Consider the following 25,795-nt stretch of genomic DNA (forward strand, 5'->3'; position numbering starts at 1 on the left):
GTAACACTAGCCGTAAGAAGCACCATTTGCCATGGAACTGTGTGAGCTCTGGAGACATAAGGGACCTCAGAGGAGTTATTTAAACCCTCCGAACTTCCTTCCCTGATTTATGAACAAGGGAGTAACAGCTCCTACTCATAGGATGATTGTAGTGTTTACTCGAGACAATCCAGGTGAACACACCTACAGACAGGAAGTCCCCAATGTTAGTCACTGTTTAGTATTAGAATGATGGTGACCTTCACCTCATTGAAAAGAAAACAAGGGGACTAGCCAATCTCTCAAATACATGGCTGTTTCGAGATCTCATAGCATTATGAGGTTTATAGCAAAAGTCACACTAGAGCTGGTCTTTGACCCAGATCTGTCTGATACCAGAAAGTGTGTTTTGGTGATGCAACATAATGGTTACCAAAAGCAGGAAGGGGCCATCTCCCCACCTGTCCTCGTTCATTCAGAGATGCTGCATGGGTCAGACTGCAGCTCAGAGAGGGGGATAGCCCTGGGCAATAGCCGGGATAGTGATCTTGGCTGTTCTTTTTGTCCCCATGCCACAAGAAGCTTGGTAAGCTTGATCCTTTAAGTGCAGAGTCATTAGAATAAAGAATCCTTCCTTTCCCTAGGGCCTTTCGGAGTATGACGCATGATGACCAGCCCACCATGTCCCACAGTGAGCATGAAGCTCACAATATGCTTTTCTTAGAGTGTACTCAGCACCTTGTGGAACAGGGAGAACCATCAGGGCCCTGACTTTGCAAACAGGAAAATGCCTTAAACAGATGAAATGTCTTGCCAGCGATATCATACCTAGAAAGTGAGGGGGGGGGGGATTTGAACCCAGCTCTTACCAGCTACACTGGTTTTTCGAACCTGCACTGTTTGTCTCCATCCGTGCTGCTCCTTCCGTCTGGTGCTCAGGGCTCTCTGTTTTTGCTCCTTTGTTTATGGTTCAGTTGTCATCAACCTCCCCGGAGACTGCACTTCAGTCTGCCAGTAGTGCGCTCCGTTTGTCTTATACTGGCCTATGAGAGCAAGCCGCTACATTTTCAGGAATTTATGATCCACACTGATTAACTGAATGGCCAAAGGGGCTCTTCTTTTCTGAAACGGGTTCTCTTACATTGCAGACTGGCCTCGAACTCTATGTAGCTGAGAATGACCTTGGACTTCTGGTTCTCTTCTGCCTCCTGAGTGAGGGTTTATAATTGTGCACCCCCATGTTTACTTTACACAGGGCTAGGGACGGAACTTGGCTTCATGCATGCTCAGCAGATACTCTTTTAACTGCCCTACATCCCAGTTCTATAAAGGAGTTATTTATAACAGAGCAATCAATAAACGCTACAAATCATGGCTCCACAGCTCCCCTCTACTAACAGAGTGACTGTCACGTTGTACCAGCACGCTACCGGGCTAAAGAACTGCAGATGCCAGAGATGCGTGGCACACCCCGGGGGCATCTGATGCTGTGCTTATGTGAAGGGTACCATAGCGAGCACCCCGTGTCCTTCTAGCCATTGCCTCAGCAGGATGAAGCCCAGAACCACTTCCACAGCATAATTCAGGGAGAGAGGCATATGATCCCCAAACTATATTCATATTTAAATAGACATTTGCTCCATTCCGAGCGTAGGACGGTGGGCATGGATGTTTACAGTTGGACTGAACACTTGATTTGTGAAATGCTAGCATTTGTTCTTGAGTGTTTCTCACATGGTGTTACAGTTTGACAGAAGATCTGCACTTTAAGGAACACAATTTTGCATACGCTAGGGGCTTAAGTGGGGCGACTCCAGCTTGTGTAGCCCTGGATGGGTGTGTATCTCCCGTCAGCGGTCCCCCTCTTGTCTGGCTCTGATCCTGCCTTCTAATTTTTCCCACTATTTGAAGACAAGTAACTTATGCTAGCCTGCCAGTTCCCTCAGGGACGTGAACATGACACATACAATGGTGAATGCTTGCTAGGTGCTGACGGGGTAACAGCTGGCCATGTCTTAACGTGAACTGTGTGAACTTGCCAGTGTCTGACTTTTTTTTTCTATTTGCTAAATGTTAATTTCAACAGGTCAGCTCACACAGGTTATCTGTGTCTGGGCCATGTTGTCATGAGATGGGTACCTTATACCCACTTCACAGGTGAGGAGGATTGAAGTTTTTATTGGAAAAAAACCAAGAAGTTCTTCACACAAGTACAGTGTTATCCATTCCTAAGTGGTACACTGTTTTGTGTTCATTGATGGCCTGGGAAATACATTATAGGCAGGGCATATACAATAATAACTCAGCGACCTTGAATAACTAACTAATAAAAAACTCTGTAATGCTTAAAGAAAAGTTTCAAAATGTTAGATATAATTATAAACAATTGGCAGTAGAAAGCAAGAAATGACATACACATTTGTCCATCGCAGAAACATTAGACACCACAGCCAAGGGCTCCAGACTGGATTATTTGTCTAATTCTTTGCTTTCTCGAGATCGAGTCTTGCTAAATAGCCAAGGCTGGTCTGGACTCCATCATGGAGCCCAGGCTGCCCCTGAACTTGTATTGCTCCTCCTATCTCAGTCTCCTTAGTGCTGGTGCCGCCACATCCAGCTTGTGTTAGGAATTTTTTATGATTCTTGAGCGGTAAAGCAGGAGTGGTGTCACCATAATCTGCTCATAATCGAGACACACTGGAGGCTGAGGCTAGATGACTTCAAGCTCCAGCTTGGGTTATACAGTGACATTAGAAGGGAGAAAAGAAAGGGGGAGGGAATGATGCAATTACATTATAATCTCAAAAATTAAAAACTATTTTAAAAAACTGGTTGAAGTATAAAATCCATTTAGAGAAAAGTTATTTAAAGGTGCTTTGCTTTCATTGTGAAACACGAATTTCATGTTCCATTCACAGAAACAGAGTTGATGACAGGTGATTTATTAATCCTTCAGGCCCACAGCTCGGCACCTGGCCGCTGACCAATGGGACCTAAATGTATGTCATTCTATCTGCCTCTAATCTATTAGTAAGCTATCAGTGAGACCCTGCTGAAGACAAGTGGTTCTCTTCACTGCAAAAGTACAGAGAGGCGGCATTATTTTACCTGAAACTTAAAAGGTGAGGCATTTTACCCCCTCCAAGTGATTTGCTCCAAGTTGATGAAAATCCTCACGTGGATCTAGTGAGACACCAGCAAGGAACAGAAGCATCCTTGCCTTGGTGAGCACCAAGCTAAAACCCATCTTTGCCCTGCCTCTCAAAAGATGTAAACATACTACAGTGATATGACAAGAAATCAAACAAGCGTTGAAAAGTACTTGAGGAGGATTAACCAAGAGCCACTGTGTACAAACAAAAAGGTTCTAAAAGAAAGAGTGGGACTTGGGATTGATGTCTAGTCTGTGTACTTACGAAGGTTAAGTCTGACGGAGAAGGATATTTGCCCAGGGCGACTCACTGACACAGGGACTACTTGACTCCGACCCTGTCAGGAGCCATCTAGGTTAGGCTAAGGCTATCAGGTGGCATTCCCAGAGGTGGGCCGCTGTTTTGTTGCATGATGTGCAATGGGTGAGCTGGATGGCAGGGTCCCAAAGAGACTTCATCTCAGGATTGCTTCTTGCAGTTGATATGCCTTTCCTGTCATTATTCAATTGATAGTCTCTAGGCATTAGCCCACCCTATTGATCAGATTTCCTGCGGATCAACATAAAGGTGAACTCTCATGAATTAATGCTGTTTAGATGAATGAGTGATTCTATAGAATTCCTGATTTGAATAAAATAATGTTAGGAAGAAAGTTTGAAGAGATGGTCTTACTTGTTTTGCTAGAAACTTGTAGTAAGATTAGAATCAAGAATAGAATGTTCCCACTCCGCAGAATAGTAAGTATAGGCTGCATAATAAGAAATACAATGAGCTTTTAGAATTACACTAAAAAGAGAAATAAACTTGGGACAGATTTCGTGTTCAAGGAAAAACATGTAGGTCCAAGGATACAACCACAGGTGTGCACTATGATAAGGCAAGGCCATGTAAAAACTGTTGCTTTGAACTTATAAGGAGCTCATCGAATGAAACATTCCTTTGAACTTAAATGTCAGCATTCTTCTGAAACTCCCATTTTATGTAACATTTTATCTCTGAGGCAATTTTCTAAAAGAACTTTTTGTCTGAGAAAGTATAAAAAAAAGCCAGAGAAAAGAAATAAAGTGGTTAGTTGGATAGTTTAGCTTGGAGGGCTCTGCTCCATCCACCCATCTATCCAAATGTATATGTTTGTCTATATGTATGTGTGTAAGTATATGTGTGTATGTAAGCATGCATGAATACTTGTGGAGTGTCTGAGACAGGTGATTGGGTCCAACAAAAACGTGAATGTGTTAATGTGTAAATAGGAATGTGAATGAAATGTAAATATATGTGTGAATGTATATATCAGGTCAGAGAACGGTGCTATAGCAATAATCCTTTACCTAATCCCCCTCACTGTAAGCAACAAGTGTCAATAGATCCAGAGGCCTGTAGCTTCTGTAGTCTCAGAGTAACAATGTTGTCAAGATGGACATAGGCTACTTTAGAAAGCAACCCTATTCTCTTGCAAGACCAAGTCTTGCCCCTGCTGATGCTCTTGGCCCTTGGCTGCTTCAGAAAAGACTTCACCTAGGGCTGAGCTCCTGGCACCACCCAGTGCTTCTATCACACTGTATTACTCACACACACTCATTTGCTTTTGTTGTTGCTTCTGTTCATGAAGATGTCATTAGATACAACTAGCTGAGTAGCCAGAGACCCTCTAGCAGGGATCCCTGGTCTGCTGGCAGAAACTTTGGGTTCTACACCCTTTGTCTCCTGAGATGTTCTGCCATGAAGAGGGTTACCATGTGCCCTACAACTTTAGAATATTACATGAATGGAAGCATGATCCCATGGCCTCGGGGGACTGATGACCACTGAGACGAAGAGAGTTCAAGTCATAAAAACCTAACATGGGACCTCCCGTTCACCACTCTAAGAAGCATTTCTTTTGTAAGACAGGGAGGTTGGGCTAGGCTGCCCCTTATGTACTAATCACCAACAATAATGAATATTTTACCGCCCTACAGACTGTAAATGCCATATACTTCACTTTTGCATAAAGCTCTGTCCACAACATTCACCATGTAAGATATTTCTATGCTTAAAAAAATTAAACATGACCGCGTGGAGAAGAGAAATGGATGAAGGTCAAACCTACAGGTTGTAGAACTGAGATAGCCAAGTCTAAACAACTGGAGTCTCAGGACTCTCTGCATTTGGTACAGTCTCTTTTGTGGCTGCTAAGCACACTGTGCCTATATTCCAGGCGTCCAAGTTTATCCCATGAATCAACTCAGTCCAAACACAGAATGGCAAATAAACAAAGCACAAAGTAAGTGTTCTCATACCCCGTGGCGGTCCTCGAAGTATGCCAGGCTGGCTTTCGTTAAGACGAAGAAACGGACTTTAAAATTCGAGGGAGAAGTCCTTCTCTTCTGTTGGGACTTCTTGATCAGCTGTTCTTCCAGGAGGATGAAGTTGTTCATGGTCCAGTTCTGAAAGGTGAGGCGCCTCGGGCATCACCCCTGAGTTCGACTGAAGGAGAGGAACGGCTGGGAACGCGACAGGATGCAGTTGATCTTTAGAGAGTCGTTCAAAGGCAACTTGCCTCTAGCCTTATCTTTTCTATCAGCATCAGCCAGCCTCACCGCTGAGCTCCCTTCTCTGATGTCAAAGGCCACGACCACATCCTTTCAAAATTCACCGAGCTAAGAGGCACATGCGTACCCTTAGTTACATGGTTTGGAAATGAGGGTTGAAGAAATTTAGACTTATAAGAGGAGTTCCATTTTAATTCTTAAAGCTCCTGGATTAGCCTCTGCAACAGTTAAGTCATGTAGACAAGGGAGTAAGAGATGGGGTCCAGGATTCAGTGGAGCTCAGCTTGTATGTAAGTTTCCCATTGTTTTATTAGGGATTCCCACAGGCTTAGTGGCTCAAAGCACCATGGGGTTACCTTACAATTCTCTAGTTTAGAAGTCTGAAATGTGTCTGGTTGAGTGACAATCATGGTGACTGTGGGACTGTGTTCCTTTCTGGCAGGTCTCTAGGGGATACTGCCTCTAGGACTATCCTACCTCCTGAGGGACACCCTGGTGTCCTCAATCTTTACTCTTTTTCTCCATCTTCAACCCCCAAAACTGCAGGCCAAGTTTTGCTTGCTCCATATTGCCGAAACCTCTTCCTCCTACCTCTGCTCCATTTAATCATCCTGAGAACCACTCTGGGCCCATCTCACAATAGTCATCTAGGACAGGATCCCTATATTAAGGTCAGTAGATGGGCACTGCAACTCCACTTGGAGTGTAAATTCCCCTTTGTCACCCAACCTCACACAGTCACTGGTTGTGGGGATGAGGGCATGGAGAGATCTGCTCAGAGCTGCTTGTTCTACCTATCGGTTTGAATTCCATCCCTACCACCTACCATCTGCCCAGTCAGTGGCTTTGAACATCATTTCCTTCGTCCATGAAAGGAAGCAATGGGGGCTTGAGATGCGGTACTGCAGGGCCCCCTTTTGACACCTTTGCCTGGCTTCTGGGGTGTCCTGTCAGTCTTCTGGGTATGCCACTTCACAAATGGGGTGTCCTGTGTCTGAATGAATTCTTTTGTCTCTTTCTTTTCTGGTGAATGCCTAAGTGATACTGCCAGCCTCAGCTAGCATGCACCCTTCTCTGGGAAGCCTTTCAGATTTTCCTCACCTATTTTCCTCTAACATAAGGAGGACCCTTAGTAGGAGGCAGGACACACAGACAGATAGCAAGCTACCTCCTCATAAGGGTTCTTTGGGAACTGAACCTCATCTGTGGATAATACACAGGGTCTGGCTTAGTCAGGACAACGTTATGGTATAGAACTTATGTGAGGTCCACTGTGACCAAGAAGTTAATAACCAAGAAGTCCCAGTGCAAGCAGAGCCAGCACAGCAGAGAGGGATGAGGATGAGACAAGGGGGGGAGGGGAGGAACAACTTTCCTGTTTAGTTTTAGATGTAAATTGCTAATTACAGCCTCCTTTCACATCATGTATTGGATACTGCTTAATAACGAAGGCAAAAAGAGGTGGGTAAGGAAGAGAAGGGGAGGGAAGGGAAGGAGAGAGAAGGGAAGAGAAGGGGAGGAGAGAGGATGGGAGGGAAGAGGAGGAGAGAGAAGGGGAAAAGAAGGAGAAGGAAGGGGAGGGAAGGAAAGTGGAAAGAGAAGGGGAGGGAAAGGGAGAAGAGGGAAGATAAGAGGAGGGGAGGAAAAGGGAAGGGAAGGAGAAGGTAAGGTAAGAGAAGATATGCTAAGATTTTAAGACAGGAAAATATGTACAAAAGAGGTAGATGTTTAAAAATACAGTTTGTAGCAAAGATTAGTATTTTCATTCTCTTTCTTTTCTCCAGGGTAGACAAAAGGCTGAGAGCAGAGGATCATCCCTTTTAATGTAAAAAGAAATACACCATTAACATTTTCTAGGACTCTGTTATTTTAGTTTCTGTTACTGGTGTACACCCGACTTAATATCACGTAGTCTCATGTACTGCCTTCTCAGCGACTGTAAGTTACTTTGGAAAGGGTGGGTTTATGCCAGATTGATTCAGGCATAATGACTGACAGGCTTTATATGGTATTTTTCACTGGGGAAAGCAGAACATGAGGCACTACTGTCTTTCATTTGCAAAGTCTCCATGTAGTACGATAAAAAAAATTTTATTTTCTACAACACAGAGCACTGCAAACCACTTACAGGGACTACTCTATGCCCACTCTTAAACGTAATGTTAGAACCCCAATATTTCCCCTACCGTGCTAAGATAGACAGTCTCTTTATTTTTATTTTGGTTTTAAATGTTTGTTTTACGGGAGACAAATTCCAAAAGCCAGTGCCTGTAACCAGCACAAGGCTACTTGGTGATACCCTGTCTGAAAGAAAATCAAACAATAACGCAAAGGAAGCTGGGGAGATGTCACAGTGGTCAAGAGTGCTTGCTTTATAACATAAGGACTGTGTTCAGATCCTAAGCCAGGCATGGTCTCCTGCACGCCTCTAACTGCAGCACTTGGAAAGGTGGAGCCAGGCAGGTAGATTCCTAGAGGTAGATGGCTGCCAGCCTAGATGAAAACCAGGTGCTCCAGCTGCAGAGTGGGACAATGAAGTGGGACATCTTCATTGGCTGTTCTTCCAGGAAATGAAGAACACAGAGGATGACAGAAGACTCCTGAAGTCACACACATACACATACACATACACCACACACAGGGGAAAGAAACCAAATAAATTATCAGTAACTAAAACCTCGACGACACAAAAGGGCTCTTACTAGCTACTGATGGAATGATTTTGAGCACCAAAAACTGTGTGACGAGTTAGCTCAAAAGAGAGCTGAAAATAGCCCACCCCAGGGATTACTTTCAGAGGGTGATGAATAGCCAACGTAATATTCTGGAGACTGGGAAAAAAGTAAACCAGATCCTTCTGCTCTTTATGGAGGATTACACTTCAGCTTAGACACCAGATATTTAATAATACACAGTGAAAAAGGAAAGACAGAGCATTGCTACTTCACAGTCCGGGTGTGGCTGATGACCCTAGTGATGTTAAACTTGCTGTGTCACGGGTCGGTAGGGAAATGTGCAATCAGTAAGAAGTGACCGCACAGGGACAGGCTGACCACTCTTCACACTACGTGGCTTCTGCTGTAATTCGCTAGGAGGCAAATAAGCCACCCACACGGATGCCTTGTGGAGAGAGAACAGAGTCACATATGACTCTGGTGGGAGCTTTAGATCTAAATCTGACCTGCCCGGAAGCTCAAGAGATGAAGGAACGTGGCGGAGAACAGGAAGAGACGTAGCTGGGCAAGTCCAGAATACACCAAATGCTAAGGACGAAAGAACCAGGATCCGCAACAAATAAAGTAGGTAGGAATCTGTGAATGAGAAAAAGACCTCAGGGGATGGTTTCGATATGGGAAGACTTAGAATTCAGAGCCAAACAAATCAACTGTGTAAAGGTATTGTAAGTCATCTCGGGGAGCTTAAATGCTGACTGGGTATGTGATGAAATCAAACTGTTACTAAATTTAAGGCACGCTACTGACACCATGGCTGCATGTTTTATGGGTCTGCACTAATGATTGATAAAGTGACCCAGTGTCTGAGATCTCGTTCGTCAGAATGCTGTGGAGGCCTGGGAGGAGACATAGGGAAATGACATTCCTGAACTGACAACTGCTGTGACTGGGTGACAAACACTGGAGTTTGTCCCTGGGGTCTATACACTGGCATCTGTAATGAACACGTCAGAACAGCCAGACCAGTTCCCCGTTGCTCATACAAACTCTAAGCACAGGGCTGGAGAAAAAGCTCGGCAGTTAACTGCATACACGGCTCTTGGACCAAGAGGACCAGGTCTGGTTTCCAGGACCCAGAACAGGTGGCTCACAGCTCCAACTCGAAGGCAGCAGACACCCTCTTCTAGACTCCATGGGCACCTGCACCCACATTCACCTGTCCACATAAAGATAGACTCAATGCACGCACACACACACACACACACACACACACACACACACACACACACACACACACAGCAATAAAAAGGCACTCTGAGCACACATCTCATGGATGCTTTACCTCAGTATCAGCTGACGCATACTGACTTACCCATTGTCATAGGACACACACCGACTCTTCCATTGGTTCTACCTCTTCCTCCCTGAGGTACCAGCCGCAACTCTGCTATACGAATTCAGGCTCAGGATAGAGGGAAAGAGGAGGAGGAGGAGGGAAGGAGGAGGAAGAGTAGGAAGAAGAGGAGGAAGAGTAGGAGGAGGAGGAAGAGAAGGAGGAGGAAGAGGAGGAGGAGACAGACAAGGAGGAGGAGGAAGAATAGGAGGAGGAGGAAGAGAAGGAGGAGGAAGAGGAGGATGGGGAGGAAGAGGAGGAGGAGGAGGAGGAGGAGACAGACAAGGAGAAGAGGAGAAGGAGAAGCAAAGGCAAGGAACGGAATATGATGGCAACCTTGGGGTGTGATGTAGATACACACGCTTTCTTTCTTTGTGGAAAACTCTAGTTCCAAGTTTTTCTGTTTTCAAGGCTTTCCTGCTGAGGGTCCATCACTGGCCCCGCTCTTTGCTGTTCACCGACTTTTACGTCTCTACCCACGATCCCAAGACTCCTACCCTGCCCCTGCTGATGTGACACAAGTCCCAAGGACACCTGTTCTCTCTGTTGACAAACTTTTGCTGTTGTCTTACTGGGACTTAGACACAACTGTTCCACTTCCAAGGCCCAATCAAACCACCTTTAAAGTCCCCGTTACCTGGCTTCAGGGGAACACAAACATTCAGGACTCTTCTGCCTGGCTGATGGTAAGAAGAAATTTACAGAACCCCAAGGACTCAGTCCCCTGATTCTTTAAGCCTTGGTTTCTGAAGTCTGGGAGTAGGGACAGTGGACATTTACCAGCAGAACTGGTTTTGCTTCTTCTGTGTCTTAGTGGGTGAGACAACACCCATACTTTATACAGAAATATTTCACTCCTTTAATTATATTTTATGAGCCTTTGGAGCCTGAAGTGAACTGAGAAAGCTTCACTTAATGTCTTTCAACAGATTGGGGTGGGGGGAGCAAAGCAAAACAAAACAATCCAACTTAATTCTGGGGGGTCCAGGTACATCTACAATGATGTCTGGAATTTTGCTTGCTGTTCCTTGGTTCTGCTCGGACTTCTGCTTACTAAAGTTGCCTTCTATGGCACAAAGGTGGCTGCTAGGAGTAACAGTCTGACATTTTATCATGTTTGGGGCCTGGATATTTCACCAATACTTCCTGAAAGCATCTTAGAAATACAAAGTGGAAAAAGCCTAGATGTCCATTAACAGATAATGGATTAAGAAACATGTAATGTAATATATATATATATATATATATATATATATATATGTGTGTGTGTGTGTGTGTGTGTGTGTGTGTGTGTGATTTTATTTAGCACTAGAGAAAAATGACATTTACCAGGAAATTGATGGAAATGGAAACCACCATGTTTAAAATAAACAAGTCCAATTCAGAAAGATAAATGGCACAGTTTTTTTCTCTTATAAGTGGATCCTAGACTTAAATGAGTAGGGGGGCACTGGAGTTATGAGGGGTGCTGGTCATGAAAGTAAGAGAGGGGGTCATGAAGAACAGGTCTAAAAGGAAGGGGGATGGACACATGTGACTGGAGGGTGAGCAGGTGGCTCCTTGGGGAGGTGTGGAAAAGGGACATGAGGAAGCAGGAGGCTGTAGGAGGGTGGGAGAAAGGGATGAATAAGAACAGGGCAGGGGTCAAAATGTCCGTGGAGGCCATTACTTTGTATATTATGTTGGAAAGCTAATTTTTAATTAAAGAAGAAGAAATGAGTCCCAGTGACACAAATGAGGCTGGACACTGTCTGTGGGACACTAGGTAGGGGCTCAGCACTGTTACAACAGTCTTAGCATCATTGCTGGTGTTAATCATATGCCCTTGAGGTCCTTGGCATCTACATTTTCCTTCATTTTCAACATTCATAAGCACCTCCCATTCTTCCACATTCAGTTTACTATACAGCGACTTAACTTCTTACATTGCAACTGTTGCGCTTTCTCCAGCTGCCTTGAGCAAAAGGCTGTCAGTTAAATACCCACCTGGTCTGCCCTCGTGCCAGCACCAGCTGTTCTGAAACTGTGCAGACTCCATGAGGAATCTACCCTGCACGCAGAGCTACTTGCTCTGGTTCTTGGAGGTGACGCTCCAGACATGGACGTTCAGTTTGTACCGTGGTTTGTTGTGTTTGGTTTGGTTTGGTTTGGTTGGCTATATCCCAAACCTTGGTGAATGCTAGATGGTTCTTAACCCTTTCCACCTAGGCCAGGGAGTGGAGGCACTGACCACAGTGGCCTAGTGCTACAGCTGGTATAGAGGGGACAGTGCTGGGACTGTTGCAAACACAGGCCTTCATTCGCATGGGAAATTTGCTGTAGTTGGCGCAAACACCCATCTAAGCTATATAAGTGAGCTCCTAGCCTCACTTGGAGAGTGGACTGCTAAGTACTGCTGCCCCCCACCCCCATGGGCTGCTTTAACTGCAGCTGCCACACTGGGCCCCACGATGATTTCTTTGCAGCGGTCTTTTCTTGACCACTTCTAGAGGACTGCACCATGTTGAGCTAGTAAAGGGAAGAGAGAGGCGGCTGTAGGCAGTGGAGCAGCAATGGTGGAAAAGGCTGCAGGGTAACCACAATGGCGACCTCAGAGTAGCTTTCAGACTGAGTCGCAGAACTGACAAGCTTGGCAGCTAAAGAAGGGGCAGAGCCATAAGACTGAATGGATGACAGCAGTGTGAAGAAGCAGCAGTAGCCGTCTCCCAGTCGGTGGCAACTGTGACGAGAACTGTAGCCACATGAAGAGGCTGGCCATTTGAGAGACCTTCCTGGGCAGGAGGAAGAGGGATGGATGAAGTATGAAAAGGTCAGAGAGCTGAGGTTGACGATGGGCAAAGGGCCAGAGAAGAGAAACTGCAGGCTCTCATTACTGAAAGAACTCCAGGGACCTCTCACTCCTTTAAGGTCAGTATCTTGCATATGCCAGGCCTGTAAACTGTAATACTGGTCACTTCTAAGAGCTGAGGAATCCTGACTTCTAAGGCATAGGCAAGAACTGTCACATCTGTAGGGCTAAGGATCCTACTCCCAGAGGTCTGCGTGGGAGTCGTAACGCTAGAAGGTGCCACTGACTGTTGCTCCCACCTGCTTGCTGTTGTCAAACGCCAAGGGATACGAGAAGACCTGATCGTCAAATGCTTTCTCTGTCACTGCCTGCAATTTCTATCTGGGTAGAGCAAAAGGAGCCTATCCCCTTGGTTTGGTAACACCAGTATCTCCCTTCAGTCGTTGGCTTAGCTTGGGGAGGGTGCTTACATTGTTGGGAATGAGCAAAAGAAAACTATTCTAAGTACTAACATTTCATTTTCAGACTCCACTTAATCATAGGGAGAAACTAATTTCAAGGTCCCAGGCGCTAGGGGAGCTGGGGACTTCCCGACAGATGACAAGTTTCTATTATAAGGAAACGGTTATCTGAGTCCAGACATCTCAAAGACAACTTCTCCATCTTGCTGGCAGGATCAAACTAAGTTCCTGGGCCCAGGAACCAACTCCTATCCTGATGGATGGAAACTCCCTTTGCTCAATCCCTTGTGTCAAAATATGAGTGGACAATGCTATAGCTTACTCAGCTCCCTTCTCTCTATGGCTTCATCCTTTAAATGTGCTCGCCAACTCCCCACAGCTTCCAAGTCTGTTCTGCGGCCCCGATCCATCAGCAGTGCCTTCACTGTAATAATTTTGTTGTCCTATTGACCTGGTGTTTGAATATGTTGGATTTATTTCAGTGGACTCCGCAACCATATAGAACACAGCCATGGCAATGGGATTTGGTTATGAAATTCTAAGTCTTCCCAGGTTTGGGGTGCAGTATGAGTCAGCTCTATGCAGCTGTCTGGGTTGAGAGTGGGGAGGGGTGATTCTCTAAGAACTCCATGTAACTCCAGCTCCTGGACCTTTTTGTGGCCTCCGTGGGAACCCACATACATGTATACACACACACACACACACACACACACACACACACACACACACGCGTACGTTAATGTAAGAAAATTTATATAGCACATTTCTAACAAGTGGAACCAGAATGGTAGATACATCCTTTTTAACTCACATAAAGCAAAAATAATGTTAAAGTATTTAAATTTCTAATTTGAAATAAAAGAATAAACTATCAGAAATTTTCAGTCTGACTAGAAGTCAGTGATACGTGCATCCAGCAGGACGGACTTCCATTCCCAGACGTGCATCAGGAAGCTCACTTGTAACTCCAGCTCCAGGGGAGCCAATACTCTCTCCAAGCGTCCACGGGCATTTAAACACATATGGCATATTTTCATACAGGTATATGTACATACACATAGAATAAAGAAGAAGAGAAGGAGGGGGAGAAGAGGAGGAGAGTGAAATCAATGATGAAGGAGAGGAGGAGGAAGAGGAGGAGAAGGAAGGAGGGGAGGAAGAAGTGGAAAGAGGAGATTCAGAAAAAAGAGGAGAAGTTACTGTCAGTGACAGCTGAAATGGCCAGGAAGCTTAAAACTAAGGGTTTTTTTATTAAAATTATTTATTTTATTCTATTCTATTTTCTGAGAGGATCCCAGTATGTAATCCTGGCTGTTCTGGAACTTTCTATGTAGACAAAGCTGGAAAGTCATAAAGATCCTTCAGCTTCTGCCTCCCTAATGCTGGGATTAAAGGTGTGCCCACCATAATAAATCTAACTGGAACTCGAGAGCTAGCTTATCTCTTAAGAGCAATAGCTGCTTTTCCAGAGAACCCAGGTTCAGTTCCCAGTACCTACCCAGTGGCTCACAACCATCTGTAACTAAAGTCCCAGGAAATTTTGCCCTCTACTGGCGTCTGAGGGCATTGCATGTATGTGGTGCATAGACATACAGGTAAAACACCTATCTGGCCATGTAAAATAAATATAAAGATAGAAAACAAAATCTAAATACGAATCTAGTTGCAAAAGCGTCGCATATTTTTGATGTAATAATCAAGTCTGTAAATGAAATTTAAAGTCGCTTCTCACTTTTCGGTGATAATGTTTTTACATTTTCTGATATCTTTTTCAGAGCTAAATTATTTACTTGATCACATCTTTACCCCTTGATAGATTATTTTATCTTGAGAGGCCAAACCTACTCCATCATGGGACCATCCTCCGTCTTAAAAGAGAAAAAAAAAGCCTGAAAACTCGACCAATAGCTGAACCCAAGCTGTACCCATGTACCAGGAAGGACCCCAAGGCTTGTCCTTGGCCAGAGTCACTCCCTAGCTACTTCCTAACAACAGTCAAAGGTTAGTCTGACTGTTTCAGATGTTCTTTTGGATCCATCGTGACTGTTCACAGTCTTGCTTGAGAGCACCCACCTGCCAACTTACAACAGTCACTCTACTAGAGGCTTGCCAGACGAGACACCCCGCACTTGCTCCCTTTTCCTATAAAACCCTGTCCTACTGAGGGTTCATTGGCTGCTCCAGTCCTGCTGTATCAGGGTCGGGTTGAACGAGAGCCCAAGTCAGTAAACAAAGATATGACTCGCGGTGGAATATCTCACATTGCATAAATAGAGCACAGTAAGAAATTCAGGGACTAGTCCTAAAAGTCAGATGATCAGGGAAGAATTTTGGTTGAGTACAGCTGAGTACGACTGAGCAGGGCAGAAGGGAGGAGGAGGAGGGAGACGGGTGGACCGTGGCATTGAGCATCACCGTTCTTTTGATCGGCTGCCCGGTATCTTGTATACCAGCTTCTTTCCCTTCAGCCACCAGGCAGGAGTTGGTTGATTTGCATGCTGGCCCTCAGGGGAAGTTTTGGGTACCTTGTGGTCTTCCCAGACAGCACAAAGGCAATGCAGAAATCAAGTTGGCTTCCTCAAGTCCCAGTGCCCAAGGCAAAGTGCGGCTCATCCTACGCCACCTGCCTTGTAGCACCCAACATGAAAGCACTGTGGATTATATTTTAGGCCTGGGGATTTACCCAGTAGGCATGTATTGTGTATAGTATGGAAATCTCCCCACCCTCACATCCTGCCTAACTCATAACATCTCCCCCCTCTCCTCCCCAAGCTGCAGGCTCATTGAAAAGGCTATATATAGCTGCTCTCTGCCCAGTGTTCAAAAATACTAACGGGGAACAAACTCTATCGACCTCTAACCTCTTTGCATAGTAAATGCTCGATTCCAGTTGTCTATAGCTGTGGGTGTCTATACTCAACACATGACATACGGTCTTGTCTCTCTTCCTTCACCTTGCCTCAGCCCCATTTAAAATGCACAGACAAGGAATTTTAGAACCAGTTTTTGATGGCATTCCTTCTTACAAAAAGCTACTGTTGGTTTTAAGCAAGGTGATACATGTTAGATGCATCTTCTGTTCTGCTCATCCACTGTGACTCTGCCAACTGTCTATCTGCCTCCCTGTTTCTCTTGTGTCTTTAATGAATGTTCTGCAGCTTAAAGACTCTCTGAGGAGAGAGCATAGCCCATGTGTGTGCCATGACATTCCCTTTGAAGAAAAAGTATATTAAAAACACGTAGGCAACGTGCACTTACTGTATCTTACTAAAGTGTTATTTAACACCCCCACCCTGAAGTTTATATTATCCCATAGGGTGGATGAGAGTCAGGGTACTGCACTGACTACTTAAGAATTACGTATCACATTCTATTGTCATTCTTGGAATAACATGATTTATTAAGAATAACGTTAGTGGCCAGTGAGAGGGCTCAGCGGGTAAAGGTGCTTGCTGTGTAAGCTGAGGCGGCTGGGTTTTCCTCTGACCTCCACATGCATGTAATGGCATGTGTGTGCCCATATTTACTTACATAAATGCACATAGACCCTACATACACACACTGTCTATGGACACATGAGCAGACACCCACACACACAGACACACACACACACACACACACACATACACACACAAACTCATGGGTGGGTTTGGGAAGACACACTAAATACATGCAGGTATAAATTATTTAGTTAAGGCAAAACATACACCAGGTACTGTTAATTTTAATACATTAATAAGATATGTCTCACATGCCAAAAAATTGAACCAGTGAGACTGTATGACTTGATTATTTATAGCGTATCTATGGTATTGGACAACCATCACATGCCAACCTTCCGTGAAAGCTATATATTACTGATTGGAGTTTTAGTTCTGTGAAGTTCCTTAATAACCTGTAGACCTTCATTCAAGAGACACAAATAATTTCCACTCAGCAGAAATGGCAACCCCAAGGCTCACAGTTTCAATGCACTGGGGACAATCAACTGGTTTTCTTTCTAACCTGGCAATGGCACTCTAAATTCTTTTCTCTAATGCCAGTGTCTTTTTCTAATTCTCACCTGAACCAGCTTCAAACATCTGGAATAGTGAATTACACTGATTCCTATGCTTGCCTGAGAGTTGTGGTTCGCATTTTCTGAAATGTGTTTTGACAACCTGCATACCCTTGGCATAGTGATGGGCACAGCATGGTGGGCAATCAACAGACGTATCTCAACGCTGGGCCATCTGTTTGATTTTCAACTCTGGAAAGCGAAAGGACGTTTCTACACAGCTTTAAAAATCAGGGAGTTAAGTTTGAATTTGGATTCTCATTCTCATGCCATGAAATTCTGAACAAGAGTAAGATCTGAATACAGCTATTTCTTGTATCTATGCTTGAATCACTGTTGATCTAAGGATGTAGTTGTACAGGTCTTGAACATCTGTAAACCAGAAGTGTTATTTCTTTTCATGTAGGTTCTAGGTGCAGTGGAACAAACTATGTCCCCCTAGCAGGGTACAAAGAGAAAGCTCAGTTCTATAAGTTGTTCTCTGACCTCTACTCACACAATGTGGCAAATTGGCCTACACACCTAAGAGTTTTTGTAAAAGATGTGTACCAGCTCTTGTATTTAAAAACTTCCAACATTAGGATTTGCTTAATTATTAACCCTTGTAATCATGTGCTTGGGGATTAAACTTAGAAAGCCACAGGACCCTAGACATGACTGCAGTGCACACCCGAGCATGGCTCTATCTTGAAAAGCCTACGCCCATGCCGTGGATTGTCGACTGTCCTTTTCCTATGTGACATCCTAACGACTTAGTAAAGCCACTAACTCTGCTTCACTGTGGCTCACCATGAAAGCCTTCTGTGGCAACACTGACCCAGCTTTATCTGAGCTGGGGCTGCAGCAGATGTGGACAATCCCTCCTGTCAGTTCGTCAGACCTATGACTAGCTGCCTCTTGGCTTCAACTCCAACCCCACTTCCCCGGCTTCATCCATTCCTGGCCCCAGCCTCCTTGGAGTTTCCTTAAACATGCCAAGCATGTTCGGCTGCACGGCTGTGGTTTCTTCCTATGCCTTCAAGAAGTTCTTCCTCAAGCTTGACTCCTGCCTGGCTTTCCCTTGACCCTCTTTATGCCTTTCCTCAAAAGTCACCAACTCTTCCTCTTCCTCCTCCTCCTTCTCCTCTTTGTCCTCCTCCTTTTTTCTTTTATTGAAGATAGCTTTTATTCATACAATGTATTCTGATTCTGATTTCCCATCCCCTCCCTCTGCCCAGTCCCTCCCTACCTCCCCTCCCTTCCCAATCAGTTCTTTCTCTCATTAGAAAACAAATAGACATCGAAAGAATAATAAAATAAGATAAATAAAAAGGAACAGATCAGAATAGGACAAAACAATCAAACAAGGAAAAGAGCTGGCAGGAAAAAGCCCAGGAAGTGTACACAGATGCTGGCACTAATGTTGGCATGCTCAGGAATCTCACTGACAACTCAAAGCTGGGTCTTTGCTGTGCCTTCTTCAGTTCTCCCGGGTAGCATTCCTGTCCCACAGGCCTACTTACGTCTCCACAGTTCTTATCAGCATTGGACACCCTGTGTCGCATACTGGCTCACAGTGTTTCCAAGGCTCCACAGGACAGAGTTCACTTATCTGTTTTGTTCATCACTGCTTTCTCAAGACAGGGTTCAGTACAAAGGACGTTAAATTAGGGACATTTGTGTTGCATAGTATTTACATTTTACCTTTGCACTAGTGTGGCCCAATCTAGTGTAATTGTATGTTTAGGGACTTTCATTTCTTTCACCCCCTTGTGACCTTAGTGAAGTTGTCTAATTTCTCTGAGCCTTGATGCCACCCCACCTCCACCCTGTACAATAAGGATGGTAGTCAGACCTACATTTTATAAGAATGTTGTGAAGAGAAATCTTTTCTTAATATAAACTGATTAGGACCATGCTTGGCTCACAGCTAAATTCTCAACAATATTACCATGATTTATCTCAGGTGAGAGAGAGAGAGAGAGAGAGAGAGAGAGAGAGAGAGAGAGAGGGAGGGAGAGAGAGAGAGAGAGAGAGAGAGAGAGAGAGAGAGAGAGAATGTATGTGTGTGTGTGTGTGTGTGTACACACCATGATGAATGTGTGGAGGTCAAGAGGGCAGCTTCTGCCAGATGGTTCTCTCCTTCTATCATGTGGGTTCCTGGGATCAAACTCAGGTCACCAGGCTTAGCAACAGAAGCCTTTATCTACTGAGTTATCTGGCCAACCCCATCTCAATCAAAAAGGAAATAATAAAAATGTTCAGTGCAAAAGATCCACCTCAGAGTTTCACACATGCTGGGCAAACCTCTCATTTCAGTAATACATCTGTGATGGACTTGGGAGAATACATACATTATAATATGAATAGTACAATATATAATGTACATTGTATGGAGACAGGGCCGATTGACAATGAGTTGGGAGGATGTGGGGGGCAACTAGTGTCTTATTTCTTGTCAATAATGTCTAATATTATGGACTCCTAATCATTATCCCCTTGCAAGACACTTTGCCACTCTTTTTGGAGAAGTCAATATCCTTAGAAAAGTATTTTAGTTCTTCTGTGGCAAACAACGTTGTTTTTTCCATTCCTTCCCTTATTGGTAATGAACAAAATGCTTGCTGAAATTTTTTGTTGCAGAAATGCATGGGAGAGTTAGCCTCGGTGGACACAGGTCCATTTTTACTGAAAACCTACAGAGCACTCCATGCTGAGGTGAACATGAGGGCAGAACGTATTCTGTGGCTGGAGTTTATTTCAAGATCTCTACAGTCTCTCCACTGGGTCTGAGGGGTGGGGTGGGGAGTAGGGGTGGGTGGGTGTGGGTTTACCTCAGAAATATTTTTCTAACTGGAGGAGGGGGATTTCAGCTTCATCACCTTCTGCCAAGCAAAGAAAGACACATTTGCTACAATTTCTCTGAAAAACTATTCCAAGAACCCAAACCTCAGTGGTTTATGAGGCAGGCACAGGGGTGAGGTCAAAGGCACAAAATGCGGGGGAATCCTACAGTGATTCAAGTACCTCTGAGTCCTTGCTGTTCCTAGCAACACCCAACTCCACACACTGCTGACCATCAAGCCTCTTTATGTGTGGAGAGCTGGAGTTGGACAGTCCACAGCCCCACATGGAGAAACCCTCTGACAGCAGTTGACAAGGCTGGCTTAGAATCCAGCGCTCAACTCTGACCCCAAGCAAGAATCTGCAGCCTTGGTTTCCTGCTCTAACTTCTATGGCTTTGAAAAATTAACTTTCTCCAAATGGAAAAGTGACCAAGAAAGCTGTAGAGATCCCAACTGTATTGATAAAAACTCTAGCCTTGGCATGTCGCAGGAAGTGCTGAGGTCCCTTTCTTTAACAGCCGTAGAAACCCTGCTCAGACGTGCTGTTATACACTGAGGCCAGATTGGGATTCTGTAGCAAACCACATTCCGCCACGAGGATTCTATCCCCAGGAGGCCATTCCGGTGAAGCCAAAATGTATCTGTAGGAAAACAGTCCTGGGAAATCTGTAATAAGGCTGACAACGGAACTGGGGCTACCCGACTTAGATGCTGACACAAGCGGAATGGCTTATAACTTAAGCATTCCAACAGTCTGATTTTTTTTTAAATGCCCAGCAACACCCACACCTATACTCTGGCAGCGGCTGGTGTGGCTTGGGTGTGGAGGAGACTGTTGGTGTGATTTGAGGGGTTGACTGCTTGGGAGGGCAGGACAAAGGGGTATGTGCTGGTGACAGGTCACAAAGGATGGCAGAGGATAACTGTGCAGGTGTGAGGAGGTGTGGGCAGAAACCTTGCTGGGAGATGGGCGATTGCCTTCACTCCCTCCCTTTCTCGGGGACACGATTTGTGGCTGGCAGAGATGCCCGGAATGAAGAGAACCATGAGCAGTGAATGCTTGCTACCTTATTACACTGCTCACAGTTACCGGTCCATGGGCGTGTTCAACACCTCCATGGGAAACCTACAAAGGCAGCTGTACAAGGGAGGAGAGTACGATATTTTTAAGTATGCACCAATGTTTGAGAGCGACTTTATCCAGATTAGCAAAAAGGGAGAGGTGATTGACGTTCACAACCGCGTCCGAATGGTGACTGTGTGCATCGCATCGACCAGCCCGGTCCTTCCGCTACCTGACGTCATGCTGCTGGCCCGACCAGCTAAAGTCTGTGAAGAACATGCCAGGCGGGCCCGGTTCATCAAGGGGAGAGGTTACAAGCCTTCCAAGACCTTAGAGCTCACTAGGCTGCTTCCTTTGAAGTTTGTCAAGATCTCCATTCATGATCACGAGAAGCAGCAGTTACGCCTGAAGCTTGCCACTGGCCGAACTTTTTACCTGCAGCTGTGTCCCTCCTCTGACGCAAGGGAAGACCTCTTTTGTTACTGGGAAAAGCTTGTCTATCTCCTCAGGCCACCAGTGAACAGTTGCATCAGTAACCCATCCATTCCCACTGCAGACACAAGCACTGAAACCAAAAGCACACTCGTAAGTTTCTGAAGACTCAAATGGGATGGGGAGCTTTGGGGAGCATCTCAGAGCAGGCCCCACAGAGACGTTAGGGCTTTCTTAGGCCCACCTGGGAAATGTGTTACAATTGTTATGGAATATTATGTATATATATTATATAATATATTAAACGAAGGGGGTACATTATATGTATTCTCTTTTTGTTGATGCAAATTCTCAAGATGTAGTCCAGCCTGGCCTGGAACTCAATTCACTATGTAGCCGAGGCTAGCCTTGGACTGAGCATCCTCCTGACTTAGGCTCTCAAATATTGAGATTGCTGGCAGGTACTACCACCACTGACCAAAATAATTTTTAATTTTGATTAATATATATTAATTGTACATATTAATATGGTACAGTGTGACATTGATATTGATATCTAATATGTTATGATCAAATTTGGGTGACTGGTTATGTATATCACCCCAGATATCTGTCATTTCCTTGTGCTGGGAATATTCAAAATCCTCTTATTTAGATAAATAGGATTAATGATTGTCAGTCATAGATATCCATAGAACATAGAACATAGGAAGTTATTCCTCTTATCTATTAGCCATATTCTCTATGTTCCTGCTCCCCAGTAGCCTGCCCAGGTCCTGGTAGCCACTAGTCTATTTCTGGAATCAGCTTTTTGTGTAGAACACCTTTTGCTTCCTTCCCTTGAGCCAGGATCTACTACCCTGTACCAGTGTGTGTGTGTGTGTGTGTGTGTGTGTGTGTGTGTGTGTGTGTGTGTGTGTGTTTCAGTAAGCACAATCCCCATGTGTGTACACGGACAACTAGTTTCAAGGCTGTCAATATGTCAGGGTATCCCTTGAGCCAACAATTGCATTGGTGTAGAAATGTGTCCTGCAGAGACAGACACAAACATGGAGAGCCCATTTTGCTTCCTTTTGCCCTAGAATTGCACCCCTGAGTCTAAGTGGCCATGACCGCAGTGCTGTGGAAGGGATCTTGTCATGGGAATTCAGATACAGTTTCAATAAAAAGCCCCTGGGTTTGAGCTCCAGAAGGAGAGGAGCTGAGCACTCTGGCCTCTCTGTCACCTCTATCTTACTGGTTCTTCTCCCCTTTGGCACAGGTCTCAGAAATCCATGGAGAAGGGGATCGAGATTCTAAGTTTCAAACATCCCAAGATGTGTCAGAAGCCACTTCTGCTGCATTTGCAGGAGGAGAGAGAACACAACCGAATATTGCAGCCATTCTTACTACAGGACTTGCCAAAGCAAGGGCGGCAGGGGCAGCAGCGGGGACAGGGGCTGCAGGGACAGCAGGGACAGCAGGGGCAGCAGGGGCAACAGGAGCAGCAGGGGCAACAGGAGCAGCAGGGTCAGCAAGGGCAGCAGGAGGAGCAGGGTCAGCAAGGGCAGCAGGGGCAACAGGGTCAGCAAGGGCGGCAGGGGCAACAGGGTCAGCAAGGGCGGCAGGGGCAACAGGATCAGCAAGGGCGGCAGGTGGCAACACAGCTGCAGCAGTAATGACCCCCCTGGCAGGCTTGGCAAGAGCAGGGACACCTACAAGCCCAGTCTCAGGTGTTATAAGCATAGCAGCAACAACAAGCAAGTCTCCAGGTTCGGGCCAGGTAGCCACAGGTTTGACGGGAACGGCCTCGAAAGATCAAGAAAGAAGTGAGTCCAGCAAGGCCATGGCAGTTGTTGCAAACATAACCACAGAAAGTGTGGACGTGGTCTTGGCAGGAGCTGCCAGTTTTACTTCGGAGTCCCCTTCTGCAGAGGGTGATGCTTATGGCTCCCCAGACACTGGCCTGAATGTGGCATTTGCAGGCAGCATAACAACCAAGGGGCCTGCTGAGGATAAACCTGAAGCTCCCCTAGTGTCAACCTTGCAGAGTGAAGGCTACATGTGTGAAAGGGATGGGAGCCAGAAGGTGTCTCACACTAGCTCTGAAACACAGAAGGAAAAGAGAGAGAGACGAGAATCGGACAGAAAGGGTAGCAGGAAAAGTTCTCACCACCAAAGGACCGGAGCAAGTCGCCATAGTTCAAGCAAGGATAAGGGCCGGAAAACATCTTCCTACCGGTCTGTATCTGGCCACGGGAAAACAAGAGAAGACAAAAAGGAGAAAGGGCGTGGCAGCTTAAGGGACCAGAGACACAGCTCCTCTTACAGAAGTGAGTCCAGGACTGGTCACAAATCCAGGAAGAACCGACCAGCAGCTAGTGGGGGGTTTGTGAGTAAGAGAGCCACTAAGATCAGATCTTTTTTCAGGGCCTTCCTAGTAAGGCCTACTTTAAAAACAGAGAACACCTCAGGTGAAAGAGGAGGGGTAGATATTGTGACGAAGTTGGTGGAGAAGCAAGACATAGAGACAACGGTGGAGAAAAGCAAGGACTTAGAGTTCAGTGATACTATGGCCTCTGAGTCAATGGAGAAGATCATCCTTGAAACCAAACCCATTTAAAGACGACCCACAGCAGGAAGCAGCAACAGAGACCAGGGCTCAGAGGAGCACCAGCGCATTCCAGCTTCCATGATGGCAGTTTCAATAATAAAAGTTACATAACTCCAAAAGAATTCTGTCCTCTGTTTGCATTGTCACACCCTGACAGTGACTTCACAGTAGCTTCTGTGACAATGAGTGCTCCAGTGAAGTAAGTCCTCCCAGTACAGGTCCTGGCAAGCCAATGCTGAAGTAAGAGCAGGTTTTAGCCCCTTCTGTCTTTGGTTCCTAAGGGTAGGGCATGAGTCACAGCGGGAACTGGGTACCCATTCTCCCTTCCTTCCCAAATGGTCACTCATGAATGGGGTCAGTGAGTCTTGTCCGTGTTGAGGGGACACAGAGCAAGAAGATGCTGTGGCCTTATCATGCAATTAGCATAGGGAAGTCTATGATCTAAATCAACACTTCTTAAACTGTAGCTGCAAATCCTAAATGCAGAATGGCAGACAGACAAAGAACAAAAATGTGGCAACAGTTAAAGCTTTCTGAATTTGTAAAAGCGAGGAATTTGAAATCGAAATGAATGAACCTGAGATAACCTTGCAGGGCAGCTTTGACTCTGAACACACTTCTCACTGGACACGCTCTCACAGCATTCACCAATGAAAGGTGTACGAAATACCACTCAGTAAAGGCTACTGCAAGCTAGGGGCTGCAGTGCTCTTACAACAGTTCTCTGCTCTCAGAAAGGAACTGGACTGTGTGAATGTGCTTGACTTGGAAAAGTGCTATTCGAGTTGCTGATGGTTTTATAAAATACTGATAAATGCATGTTGGCTTGAGATCGGGGATCAGTTCCTCATAATTTCTGAAAAAAGCCCTGAACTTGTTTATGTCATTTTGTAGTATGTATTTATGCCAAGTGGTAATCTGAGCAATGATAATTATTAAAGCATAGGTCAAGTCTGAAAAATGTTGAAGATGTTCTATCTTGAAGTATCAAATGTTCAGTTGTGATTTGACTTTTTAGGTATTTGTTTTCATTATTTTAAAGAGTGTGTGTGTGTGTGTGTGTGTGTGTGTGTGTGTGTGTATGTGCAGGTATCCTAGGGACTAGAGGCCAGATCCTCATGGAGCTGAAGTGTCTAAACATAGGTCTTCTGCATAAGCAGGACACGCTTAATCACTGAGCCATCTCTCTAGACCCAATATTTAATTTCTATGAAAAAATAACATGCATCTCATTCATATGCAAATTTGCTTTATTCCCTAATAAACGATACAATGTATTCCAAAGGAGTTTTTCTCTATTCCTTGTGAATTTCACATCATGCACCCCAATCCTACTTATCTCTCCATTCTACCCTCCACCCTTGCACCCTTCTCGTCAAAACAAAAAACAAAAAAAAAAAAAACAAAAACCCCAACCAAATCCCCCCCCCCAAAATCTCATTGTGGAAGCTGCAGTGTGTCAGTGTGTCACACACTGTACCCTTTTGTTCACACATCTTGACTTGCAAATGTTCATTGCAAGGAGTCATCCGTCTGGTTCGAGGCCTCTGGCATCTGTGAGATCAACACTGGATCCTCACCAGGACTTCTCTCAGATATCCTGTTGTTGCCCTGTGTGATAGAGATTCTGCAGCCTGGATCTATAGGCCTGGCCCCTTCATGCTCCCCAGCAGTTCATCCATGGGGTAGACATTGGGGTGGGCCAACTCAGAGCCCCTGATCTGGGCCTGGGTGGTAGCTAAGCTGGTCAACCTATCAGCTCTCTCATACCCACACTACCAGGGTGAGCTCCCCAACACTGCCCCAGCTATCTGACAGGCCAGTTCTCCTGCTCTGCCTTTGCCAG

The 25,795-nt window shown here is 45.2% G+C and overlaps 2 protein-coding genes across 2 annotated transcripts in view; one reads left to right on the top strand and one right to left on the bottom strand.

Moving 5' to 3' along the window:
- Positions 1-5,638, bottom strand: part of Itk (IL2-inducible T-cell kinase) — a 61,338-nt gene extending 55,700 nt beyond the window's left edge. The window contains exon 1 of the mRNA NM_001108825.2: positions 5,411-5,638. Coding sequence (NP_001102295.2) covers positions 5,411-5,548 — 138 coding nt within the window. The 5' untranslated portion in view covers positions 5,549-5,638. The remainder of the gene's footprint in view (positions 1-5,410) is intronic.
- A 15,191-nt stretch (positions 5,639-20,829) lies between these two features.
- Positions 20,830-24,068, top strand: Garin3 (golgi associated RAB2B interactor family member 3). Its single transcript, NM_001025031.1, has 2 exons — positions 20,830-21,509; positions 22,618-24,068. The coding sequence occupies exons 1-2, from the start codon at positions 20,886-20,888 to the stop codon at positions 23,956-23,958; spliced, it is 1,965 nt and encodes a 654-aa protein (NP_001020202.2). The 5' UTR covers positions 20,830-20,885; the 3' UTR covers positions 23,959-24,068.
- Positions 24,069-25,795: the final 1,727 nt, after the last annotated feature.

The sequence above is a fragment of the Rattus norvegicus genome, chromosome 10 (genome assembly GCF_036323735.1).
Source record: "Rattus norvegicus strain BN/NHsdMcwi chromosome 10, GRCr8, whole genome shotgun sequence".
In the NCBI taxonomy this organism is placed as follows: Eukaryota; Metazoa; Chordata; class Mammalia; order Rodentia; family Muridae; genus Rattus; species Rattus norvegicus.